Here is a 13,248-nt window from a genome sequence, read left to right as displayed (position 1 = left end):
CTTGTATTCCCGCTTCTTGGATTTGCTTGTTTCTATGCACTGATGATGTACTGTTATTTTCAGTACGAAATATCTGTACTTTCATTTTATTAAAGCTAATTACTGCCATTATCGTGTAATTTGTTGTTTATGGTTATGCCATAGGAACCTTTAAAGATTAGGTGGAGGACTTTGACGTGCAGAAATAAAGAGGTTATGATTCCATTGTATAAGGTCTTGGTCAGGCCTCATAGTAATGATGATATGTTAGATGGGGTTCAGTGAAGATTCACAAAGGTGGTCAGTGGTCTTTGGAATGTGGAGTATGAGGACAGATTGAGAGAATGTAAATTGCAACGCCTCATGAATAGGATGGGGGGGTATGATTGGGACATCTAAGTTAGTCAGGGATTGTTATCAGATTGACACGGAAGAGGTTTTTCATAGAATGGGAGAGGGAAGAGGATAGAACAATAGGCCATCCCTGGAAGCTGTAGTAGGAGAGTGTGAGCAGCAGGATCTTTACATGGTTGGTGGAATGCATTGCCTGAATGTGTTGTGAATATAGACATATTGAATAAGTTTAAGGCAGTTGGATGAGTTTTGTGTGTGATAATGTGCACCTCCCATGTTGAGTCTCTGACTCTGTGGAGGTCAGATGTTAATAATAATAAAATCAAAGTATGTGACTTATAAAAGTAGCAATGACAAAAATTGCACCAAAATTATTCTCATCCCATACATTACAGGTACATCAAAAGATAGCAGAAGTTCTTTGCAAATATGATCTTCAAGCCATGTTCAACCCATTCCTTCAGCCTCTCTTTCCCAATCATCATCTTCATCCTCTTACACATCCTGCAGCATACAATGTCCCTTCTGCCGCATGACTGATTGGAATATACATCCAACTCAAATAACACACAAATTATATCTGTGATCATTGTTATGGCAATCAGGACTGGCAGACTATGCTCTGGATACTCCTTCACATATGATTAAATGGAAGATGATTTTTTTTTTTTTTTTTTTTTTTGTTTTGTATTTGGTCACTTAAACATTAAAACATGAGCTTTTTCTTGGTTTTATTCGTTGACCAGATATTTGTGCATATCATTTACAAATATGTGGTCAACGAATAAAACCAAGAAAAAGCTCAAGGAAGAAGATATTGTTATTACATAGAAGTTACTATAGGTCTGAGGGACTATTTTTGGAATCAGCATCAGTTATACTCTTCTAGCCTCAACCAACTGATATGGTTGCATTAATTTGCCTAAGATTTGGGAGACAGTCATTCTGAGAATAGGTAGTTGGACTTCTCCAGATTAACTTTATAGTTATCTGGCACATAGAAGATGCCATGTTTGAACATTACTTTTGTTTCAGTTGCATTTGAATTGTTTCCAATGATTTAGTTGAGTGCCTTGTGCTTGTTACAGGAACAATCGGAAGGAGTTTTTGGCATTGGTTAGTGCAGCTTCACCAAAAGTTATGGCCATTGATGAAACTTGGCTAATGACAGATGATGTAGTACAGGGATAGAATGTGAAAGGTTTAGTATTTCCAGGGAAGATAGAAAATATAGTATGGGGGAGGAGGGGGAGGTGTACTGCTGATGATGATAGCAAATGAATTACGACCAAAAACAGAATAGGAGATAGGTGGGAGGGTGGTTGTTCGAGGCAGTCTGGGGTGAGATCAACACCAATGAGACAAAATATATGGTTGGTTGCGGCTATAGGCTAGGGGGTTCCAGGGTGGATAATCTGGAAGACAGGCATTAGCAAATTAGTAAAATGAGTGCAGGTCAAATGATAATTATGGGGATTTCAACTATGGAGATAGATTTGGAGGAAGAGAGATCATGTGGCAGGAAGGAAATTAAATTTCTACACCTTCTGAGAGATATTTATTTTAGCAGTATGTAACGGAGTGGACTTGGAGTGCAAGAGTATTTGACCTAGTCATAGAATCAGAAAACCTATTGGTAACAGAGTGGCTACATTGCTTTCAATTGGTGAAAATGACCAATCAGTCTAGGCAAGTCATTTTAAACCTTACAAGGAAAGGATATTATTAGTGCATGAGAGATAGTTAAGGGGCATTCTAGAGGAAGCAATATTAAATTGCATTCTTAAGGTAAAGAGGGTTGAGTAGATAGGGAGTTAGATGGATGAGTAATGTCATTTAACATGAGATTCAGAAAAAGAAAATGCGGTGGAGAATATATAAGAAGAAAGATGACTAGCAAACTCGTGTCATGCAAGAAAAGTGACCAGTATGGTAAGGAAGGCGAAATCAGATTATGAGAAGAAATTAGCCAAGCAGGTCAAAGGAATCTCATCTTTTGTTATTGGCAAGTAAGAGGAAGAATGATTTTGAAAGAATAACCTTAATGAGTGCCGATGGTCACAAAGTGACAGAAGCAGATAAAATAGTTGAGTTACTGACTGACCACTTTGCAAGGGTATATTATCCAAGTGAAGTTAATATTGTGGCATAAGTGTCAGAGACTTATGTGGGAACAGAGATGGATGAATTTTTGCAGGAATGTGCAAGGGAATTGACAGTGCCTCTCACTAGGCTCTTTAATTTATCTCACCTATGGTACAATTCCAAGGGAGTGGAAAGAGGGCAAAATAATGCTCTTGCATAAAGGGTGTTCTAAGACTGCAGTAGCAAATTATACACTAATCAGTATCTTAGGAGTGGTAGTAAAAGGCTTGAAAAATCGGTCAAAAAGAGAATTCCAGAATGGGTGGATAAAAATATCATGCTGTATGATGGGCAACATGGATATGTGAAGGGTCGGTCATGCCTTAATAATTTACTAACTTTTGATAATAAAGTGAAGCTGAGCTGGATATAGGAAATGGCTACATGATGATTCTGTTGGATTTTGCAAAGACATTTGACAGAATACTACCTGGAATTCTATTATTCAGATTAGAACAAATTAGCAGCATAGTATGAAACTCATTATTATGTGGATAAGAGGGTGGCTGCTGGACAGAGATCTCAAAGTGGTATATGGAGGAGCAGAATCCAGGTGGAAGCAGGTGACTAGTGGTGTGCTGCAAGGTTCAGTGCTAGGATCACTATTGTTTAATTTGTATATAAATAATATAGGAAATAGCTTGAAGGGAAATAATCAGTTATTTGCCGATGCAAAATTAGATAGAGTAATAGTGAATCAAGGCAATGTGGGAGCTTGCAGGATGATTTAAATAAGCTGTCAGTATAGGCAAAAGATAATGGGTGTCAGTTTAATGATGTGAAGAAATGCAAAGTTATGCATTTTGGGATAAATAGATCATGAGCTGTGTAGCATTGATGTATACCACATTGATATTTCAACAATTGGCGAGAGAAGAGAAGAAAAAGAGATGATACTGTATAGATGAAGCTAGATATTTTAGGGATGGTGGTAGTGAGTGAGAGGGGAGAGAGTTAAAGTGTAGAGGACATATTGCTAACGTAATTCATAAGATTACTTAGCTATTGAAGAACACACTAACAAGTAGAGATAACGAAGTTATTCCACTTGGCTAGAGAAGAGAAGAAAAAGAGATCAGCTTTGGAAGTTCAGTAAAAGTGTGGTTAATAGGAACATGAGGACTAGATTTTTCACTTTTAGAGTTCTGAATGAATGGAATGGGCTGTCAGAGTCAGTTGTTAGTGTGCTTTGTCTGTTAATGGGTTCAAGGAGAAGTATGATGGATTGTATGGATAGTTTGGGTCTCCCATGATGAGTTTTCAGACTGCACCGAGGTGCTGATATAATAATAATAATAATTTCTTCTATGAAAATGCTAAGTACCATGAAGTGCTAGTATAAAAATCAAGAAACCTAAGTCTTTTAATACATATAGGTATTCCAAGCATTCCAGGCTAGATGCTTGCTAGGAGGTAACTCCTCTGTCAAGTGATTTTTGCCAGCTAGCTTAGCTTAGTGCTGCTACAGCATTATTGAGTGGTTTGTAGAAGACAAAGAAAGCTGTGCTGAGATGCTGTGTGCCTGGACTTTGTCCATAAATTGGGTATGTGTAATCATTTAGTTGTTAGGCTATGCTGTTGGCCTGGTTGACCAAATGGTCTATCTACTTTTCAACCAAAATGCTGCGGTTTAAATTCTACAGAGGGATTTAAACCCCAGCATGTATCTTTATGTTTAAATGAAATTCATCACCTAGTGTGAGGCCACTGCCATGCTTACTCAGGGCCTGAAGTAGTGTGAAACAGAATTGCATATTTGGTTTCTGGATTAGTTAAAAAATACAAAAAGTGATAAAATTTTCATTTTCATTTTTTTTTTTCTCACTAGAGGTCATGCCAGTGTAGTAGCATGTAATCAAATCATTGTTTCTCTAGCTTTCAGTTTGAAATGTAACGCAGCTTGTCTTGTATATTTATGTATGCTCCAGATGATAATCTTGATATGAAGATCAAAACGTTGGGATAATAAAAAGAGTTATTTTAACACGGTTGTAAAATCCATAATTTCAAAAATGAATGCTGATCACCGTGTAACACTAAAAGAAAGGAAAAAGTGATAAAATTTATTAAAAAAATAACAACAAAAATTTTAACCTGTAAATGGTATTAATGTACAAGGTACAATGTATAATGTACTCTTACATGATTGGGTGCATAAAATTTAAAATAAAAAAAAATAGGGGAGAATTGGTAGAGATTGCCTTTGTTGGTTTTAAGCAGCCTAGGGTTTATCTGCAGTTATGGTTTAATCACATCTATGTCAATATGGATGAAATATATCACTCCTCATGCACTTCATATCCATCATATATTTCATAGTAATATTGATGGTATTCCAATTTTAAATGCGCTTCACATCCATGGCAACTGTGAAGTGTATACATGTCACAGTTGGTTGGGTGGTTAATGTGGCATTATGTTTTGAAGTGTGTCATGAATTTGCCCATACTGGACATGCATAGTATAAGGAAAGTTGCACTTCTCAGAAAATCAACAATTGTACCCCATCATGATGAGAGAAGTTTTAGTAGGATATTTTTTACACTAAATACTTAATTTTACAAAATGCAAGTGTGTTCCATTAATGAACTCTAGCCAATAGCTATTGATATAATTTTATGCATATTTTATTTATGCATTTATTTTTGACGAGAGGTTAGCCTAGGGTTAATAGTTGGCCAAATTACTAATGCAGTATGTTGGAGCAAGTTGTAATTAACTTATGTACCTTTGTGTACTCACCAACCTGTCTACATATAGATGAATTTGTTTGTGTGTACCCCAGATGGGGACATTAATATGTAGGTCAAAACGTTAGTTCAGTAATTAGTTCATCTTAAAGCTAGTGCTTTACTGTAATAGTGGTAGCAGTTTTAATGATTGCTGATCGTCATGTTAATAGTGAAGCAAAGAAGTTTTTTGTATAATTTATATGATAAAATTGAGAAGTAAAAGTTATGATAAAAATGCATAGATAATGTTTAGCTACAAAGATTGTAACATGCAATCTTTGTAGTTTATTCAATTTCATTTGATGGAAAGAAAGGTCTCGTTTTGCATCCCATCTAGGATGCAGAGTAACTTTATCAGAGTTTTTCAGTTAAAGGTGAGTCATCTAGCCTCATATGGGGGTTGCAAGGGTTTCCTACCAGAAACTCAGGTTTTTCATCCTGAAACCATATAAATTAGCCAGAAGAACACACACTTTACACACAAATATGTATTTAAACATAAGATTAACTTTAATGCAAAATCAGTCATGAAAGCTAAGGATACTTGGCTTTAAGATTCCATAAGTAATGCAAATTATATTATTATTATTAATATATTCACATGCATGTTCTTAGAAATTATTACTCATTGTACATTATACTTGAAGAATTTGTCTATTTATATTAATAGGACTTCTATTTTTGATGCTACAACATTTATTTATTTTTATTTATTACCCCACAGTTGTTTTGTGCTATACATTGTTTCTTTTTTTACATAGAATGTAGATCTTGTAAAACATTCTCAAAACATCAGTATCGCTACAAGCAACCATTGTATGGAACCAATAAGCTTGAAATTGGATACTTCGAAACCAGTACCTCTAAGTCTTACTAGTGATAAGCGAAATAATCACATGCTTGGGACCAAAAATTATTCAGAATCATCCTTACATCCACAGATACGGTAAGTTTTTAAGTAATTTGTTGTTAATGCAGTTTTCAACTAAATTACCCTTTCCTCTGCCCCTGTAATACTTACATGGCATGTGCATTGTCATAAGTAACTTGATTAAGAGACCTTCAACCTTTTGTGCACTTTTCTCCGATTCATACTTTTCAACTCATTCATGGCTACAAAGAGTTTGCTTGATTACTGTTGTAAATTCATGAGTACTTCATTTTTAACATAATTAAAGTGGAAAGGTTTGGAGAAACCTGTGCTGTTGCTCTTGACATCTCCAAGGCTTTTGATAATCTGCCAACAGGGACTTCTCAACAAGTTACTATCATTTGGACTGCCTTCATCCTTGTGTAAATGGATCATCAATTTTCTCTCAGATTTTAAAAAAAAAATTTTTTTTTTTTATGTTGGGTTCATATACAAGAGGTTGGCTGGTCAACCTATAGTACTTTAGTACCGTATATGGGTAGTGGGATGGGAAAGGAGGAACTTGTTAACATTTGATTTGAAAGCCTGTATATTGTATTCCTTGGGAAATACCTCAGGGGAAGATTGATCCCTGTGTGTAATGGTGGATGATGATGTTCTCTCCTCAGACTTTCCTGTCAATGCCAGTGTCACTCAGGACTTTGTCATTTCACCCACCCTCTTTATGATTTATATAAATGACTTGCTCTGGTTGACTTCAAATCCTATTCATATGACAAGTCTTGCAGTGCTCAAACATTTAAAGCTTCATGATCAGCTATAACAAGTGCCCTGAACACCCAATCTCCACAGTATTCTTGATTGGGATGAAAACAGCCTAGTCAATTTCAGTGCTTCCAATACACAGTTTTGCTACAATACCCATAAAAAAATACCTCAGATCGTTTCCACTTACTTTTGGTATTGCTCAGCTCAACAGTCAAGACCACATCTCACTCTTCTTGGACAGACTCTTACTCCAATCTTTTCCTGGCAATCATGTCACTTCTATAGCATCAATGGCTTCCATTGATGCTATAGAAGTGACATGTGACAATAGAATTGTTCAAAAAAGGGGCAGTCTGGTTGATAAATGACACTTCTCTTATAGACTCTCTTCAACCACTTTCCCATGGAACAGTGTTTCTCAAAGTGTGGTACGCGTACCCCTGGGAGTACGTGAAAGGTCTTCGAGGGGGGGGGGTATGTGGCAATTTTCGACTATGCATCATTAACGCATGGAATCATTATATTTCTCAGCAAATAGTGCAATTAGAGACAACTGGGATGAAAACGGCACTAACTAATGAATCACATCTCCCCTCCAACAGAAATTGCTGTATAGACTCAAGCAAAACCATATGTTGCCAGTGCAACATACAGTTTTGCTTGACACCACCCCGTCGTGAACGTGTTAAAACTAAGAAATAAGAATACATTTCAGATATTATGGAATTCAGTTGTAGAGAATTAGCGTTTCAACTCAATTGTTGAAATGCTAATTTGTCTTTGGTTCGCGCGATCTTTTGTTAATACTGCATCAATCATGCACTTCTTCATAGTTGCTCTACATATCTCAAGTCTTGTAAATTCACTGGTATGTTTTGTAAATTACTGGTAATTTATGCTTGAAATAATGGGAAAGAAGATGAAGCTATTTTGGTAGATGACTTTGACGATGCATACAAGGAAACTGTTCTCGATGCCAAAAGTAGCAATAGCTAGTAGGAGCTTCTTGGTAAGTCACACTATTTTCAGTTTTTTTTCTGAAAACTTTAGTCCCCGAAAATCCCCACGTATATCTCGCACCGCGATTTTTTAGTTTTAATTTTGCGAAAAAAGTGCACGTTATATATTCGAATAAATACAGTCGTTTTTTTAGCTTTCAAATTCTGAAGTATGGATCATTGGTTAAAGATTGGATTTATAAAACCCACAAAAGAGAGCAATATAGCAAATACAGGTAGCTGTAAGCAACAAGAAAACATTGATATTGCATCTGGATCAAATGAAATTGATAAGGGTGTGTCTGACATATCTAGAGAACCAACCAATGAAGAGGAACCTATTCCAAATTTTGTTCTATTAAAAAAAATCATATATTTTGTTTACATGAACATATAAATTCAAATAAAATATACATTTACAATGAAATATACTTTTATTTATTTATTAGTTGATAATGGGGTACGTGGATATCTGAAGCTTGAGAAACACTGCCATAGAAGATCAGTTTCTGCATTGTGTCTCTTTTACAGATATTTCTATGGCCATTGTTCAGCAGAACTAGCATCCATTATGCCTCTTATTTCTGCCAGATCTGCAGGAACTCATGCTACAGCTGTTCAACATCCTTTTACTTTCAAACTGCATACTCACCAAATCTGCTGCTCCCAGTCATATTTCATTCCTTCCACTTCAATTCTGTGGAACAGGCTCCCTCATGAAGCATTTCCAAAGGATTATAATCTTCAATAAGAAATTACTCTATTCTTAACCCTGCCCTCACATGGCATCCATTTGCTATAGGCTCTTCTGCCTTTCATGTGTCTGATAAATATATATTTAAAAAAATTACTGCAAGATTAAAGAAAATATTAATAAAATAGCTCAGGCAGTTTATCCTACATCTTCACTGCTGTTTAATATCAATTATATTCTTGAGGCATGATAATTGTAACATAATGATGAAACTATAAAGATTTTCTATTAAAAAAAAACCATGGCTGTTGATTGAGTGGATATCCTGCTCTTCAACCAGCAGGCTGTGGATTTGAATCCCACTATTTGCTTCTTGGTGTTGGGAAATGTCTTTGGGTGAATAGTGAATATGATGACGAATTTCATTACCTGGTGTGAAATTTCTACCTTCATCCTTATCTGAGGCCAGAGCAACTTGAAAGAAGTTACATGTTTGGTATCTAGATTTCTGGTTACCTAACATTGCTTGACATGCATATGTCCCATTTGTACAGAAAATTTTTCAGAAATTTTTTTGCAGATTTCTGAACATTTTGCCACCTTCCTGATATGTATCTTTTGTGTTTTTACCAAAGTCTCTTCCCATGAATTTTGTTTATCTACTTTTACACACTGCATTGCTTTCTTGCAGTTTTCTCTATATTCTCTCATAGCACATGTTTGATTTACTTGCCATAAACTTTCAGTGTGCTTTCTTCTTTTCTTTGGCCTCCTCTTCAACTTTCCAACATGCTTCTCTGTTGGAAAATCAGTCAATGTTTCTTTCACAGTCTGCCACTGAATATCTTGATTTGGCTCTTGTTTTTTTCAAACTTAATTTTTCTTGAATAATATTTGCATGTTTGAATATACAGTTCACCTCTGAAAGCTGCTGAACTCTGATTCTTTTTACAGCTTTCTTACACACTTTTCTTTTCCACATGATATTCAGTTTTATTCTGCTCAGAGCTAAATGGTGATCACTTCCTGTTTCAGACGTCTTGTATACTTCAGTGTCTTTAAAACCAGTGTGAAGACATTGTTATTTTAGACTGTAATAGTGTGTGTGTGTGTGTGTGTGTGTGTGTGTGTGTGTGTGTGTGTGTGTGTGTGTGTGTGTGTGTGTGATTTGTGAAATGTTTAGAAAGCATTTTTATACATAGCACCAATATGAACAAGAAAAATGGCAATCAAGACTTCCCTGTGCACCGAGTTTAGCATGAGAGATTTTGTACAGTGTAGTATATGTCCTTTGTATTCACAACCAAGAGTGAACAGCTTGTGGTATGAAAGGAACAATTGAGAAAGTTTGTCGTAAATGTTTTGTGTGCCAGTACATGAAATGTAAGTCATGTGAAAAGTGAGAAAATGAAGTGATGAATATTCATGACGTAAGGAAAGATAGCAAAAGTGTCCTGGTAAATGCAGAAGTAGTGAATGATAATGCACAAAATGAGAGCTTGAAAGAAATGGCTGAAGTAATGTGGGTGATAAGTGGCAGTAAGGAGCGAGCTAGTGCGCTTACATCGTGTCCTTCACAGGACAAAACGGGAGCTATAGCAACTGGAGATATGATTATCATGTGGTAGAGCAGGCAGGAGAGAATGAAAAAAAGAAATGAATTTGGAAAGTATGCAGGTGCAGGAAACTGGCAATAAGGAGAAGGTATTTATGGAGATTCGATGATATATACTTAATGAGCAAGTGACAAAAGCATGTTTCACAGGTGTGAAAATCAAGAAAGTTAGTGAATCTGTTAGTTTGTAGAAAGGAGAAGTGAAAGAGATGATTGTTCTGTCAGGAACAAATAAATGATTTAAAAAGGGAGAAACATGCAATGAGAGAAGATATGAAAGAGTTGTTGAAAGAAGTGAAGATGAAAATTAAGAAAGTAAAAATTCTCAGTCTGTGTTTAATGAGAGTCTGGAAATGCAAAACAAGTTAAACTAGAAATATTAGGGGGGAAGATGCAATCAACCATGTGTCTGGCCACCCCTGTGATAAATGAGCATCTGTACAGAAATGATGCTATTTCACCAGTTTACAATTTGATTGGGTTGGTAATGACATTACACAAGGGTAATCGTGGATCCAAGGAAGTGTTGAAATGCATGTACACAAATACCAGAAGTATCAGAAATAAGGGAGTGGATTCTTTCTTTTAAGGCTACATGGTGGGCAGCATTCATAGTTAAGAATTTATGGAGACGCAACACGTTAAAATAATTACCACAATTTTTCGTGTATAAGATGATACTTTTTTTAGACCAAAAATTGGCGTTTGTCTTATACATGGGTGGGGTAACTGGTTGTTGCTGTGGCGAAACTGCCGGTGCCTTGTCTCTGTGAACAGGCTTCTGCCAATCACTAGCCTTTGTTAACTCTGTCAACTGACGTCATTAACAGCTGATTCTGAATAAACGAATCAGAACTCTGAAAGCATTCATACGTCTGCAACTTGTTAGCAGGGTAAGTTAATGCATTAACAATATTTTGAACACTCGCCCATAAAAATGTCGGAATGAAAATAAAAAATGATTGTCATGTTCTTCAAAATTCAAGTTAAAAGTCATCAGTTACGCAAAAGAACATGGAAATAAAGCTTCAGAGAGGCAGTTTGGACCTCCTGCCACTGAGTGCATGATTAGACGGTGGAGATGTTTAAAATATTGATTTCTTAATTTGGGGTTCGTCTTATACATGGAAAAATATGGTACTTTATTTAATATTAGGAAAGTAATATTCAAATAAAATACTCAAAAAAACTAAGTTGCAACCTAAACAAAGCAGAAAGTAACAAAGACATCGTAATCACAAAAGCATATAAAAGTAATGCTACCATTGTCCTCGATTGGACAGCATACCTAGAAAAAATGAGCCATTTGGTATCTGACCACAACACACCAAATGGTAAACTACAACCCACTAAATGCATCAAAAAGAAAACAACAGAATTAATTAAATCCGTGGCCAGAAGAAACAACCAAAAAAATTAATATTGCATTATGCCCATGCTCCCAGAATTTATGGCCTGCCAAAAATACACAAAACAAACACACCACTACATCCGATAGTCGAAGGAATCAACAGTCCTAATGACCACTTAGCCAAGAAATTAGCAGCCACACTCGATGAGTTGGTAGGTCATCCCCCCCCCCCCCCACACACACACACAAAATACACAACATTTTATAAACAAAATTAAAAACATCACACTCAATGACTAAGATTTATTAGTCAGCTTTGACATAACTGCCCTTTTCACTAATGTCCCGATCAATGATACTATTATTCTCCTACAGAACATATTTCCACCTGACATCATGCCCTCTTTGTCCACGTACTCTGCTCCAGGTATTTCGTGTGGCAAAACAATTTTTACCTATAAAAAAGAAGGCACAGCCATGGGCTTCCCCCCCCCCCCATTGTTAATTTTTATATCGAAGACTTTGAGCAACGAGCTCTAGATTTGGCCAGCCCAAAGTCTGGGTCTGGCTCAGATATGTCGATGACATTTTTGCCATCTGGCCCCCATGGCCGCAAAACATTAAATGCATTCCTTAGCCACCTGAACAAACAACATATCCAATTCACCATTGAAATCGAAAACAACAACTCTCTTCATTTTCTAGACACGCTCGTCACACGTCTTCCTTCAGACTGTCTCTCCTTCTCGATCTACCGCAAACCTACACATGGGCCAGTACATACACAAAAATTCATACCACCACCCAACACAAAAACTAAGAGTCATAAGTACTAACTATTTGCTCGAATGAACAAGCTCTAAACAAAGAATTCATAATCATCCACTATATATTTGTAAAAAAAATAATGGCTATAATAAAAAAACAGTTCACAAGATCTTCTGTAAAAATACCACTAGAAACAAAAAAGATTATAAGAATGCCATAGCCATACCCTATGTTAGAGGCATTTTAGAAAAATATAGACAGAACACTACACTAACTTTAGAAATGTTTAATGTAGTTCTATTTTTAATTTATTTTAATATTTATCGGGTTTTTTTTTTCAAATTCTATTTTATTTATTTATTTTTTAATATTATTAATTTAGTTTTTTTCTGCTAGAGAGCAAGCTAGATCAAAGATTAATAAGCAGCTTAGATTCATTTTACCTTTGTAAAGTGCAGTAGCATGTAACCTGTATCTTATACATATGTATTTTCCTGATGATGACCTCAATACAGTGGTCTGAACGTTGAATATTACTTTCCTAATATTAAGTAAAGTAATTATTTTACCATGTGTGTTGTGTCTCCACAAATTCTTAACTATGAATAAGGGAGAGGAGTTTTTGGCATTGGTCACCTCAGCTTGGCCAAAAATTATAGGCATCAGTGAGACCTGATTGACAGAAAATGATATAGTTACATGGATAGAATGTAAAGGGTAATATATTTTCAGGGAGGATAGAGGGAAATGGGACAGGAGGTGGGGGTATTGCTGATGATAGCTGAAGAATTACAACCAACAAAATTACAAGTTCAAGAGGATTTAAGTCTGGGGAGATGGTTCATTTGAGGCTGTCTGGTGTGAGATAGAGGCCATTTGGACAAAATATATTGTTGGTTTCTGCTATAGACCAGGGGGTCCACAGTAAGATGCAGATACAATGTATTAGTGCAATGAGTGCAGGCCAAATGAC

The 13,248-nt window shown here is 36.0% G+C and overlaps 1 protein-coding gene across 4 annotated transcripts in view; it reads left to right on the top strand.

Annotated features, from left to right (window-relative positions):
* LOC150110248 (uncharacterized) overlaps positions 1 to 13,248 on the top strand; it is a 416,889-nt gene that overhangs the window by 258,431 nt on the left and 145,210 nt on the right. For all 4 annotated transcript variants that reach the window (XM_090398551.1, XM_090398541.1, XM_090398530.1 and 1 more), the window contains exon 5: positions 5,972 to 6,156. In XM_090398551.1, coding sequence (XP_090254677.1) covers positions 5,972 to 6,156 — 185 coding nt within the window. The remainder of the gene's footprint in view (positions 1 to 5,971; positions 6,157 to 13,248) is intronic.

This window comes from Typopeltis vanoorti, chromosome 1 (genome assembly GCF_054136105.1).
Source record: "Typopeltis vanoorti isolate ZY-2024b chromosome 1, IOZ_Tvanoo_1.0, whole genome shotgun sequence".
Classification (NCBI taxonomy): Eukaryota; Metazoa; Arthropoda; class Arachnida; order Uropygi; family Thelyphonidae; genus Typopeltis; species Typopeltis vanoorti.
The sequence above is the reverse complement of the archived record's forward strand: the minus strand, read 5'-3'. Positions and strand labels throughout refer to the sequence as shown.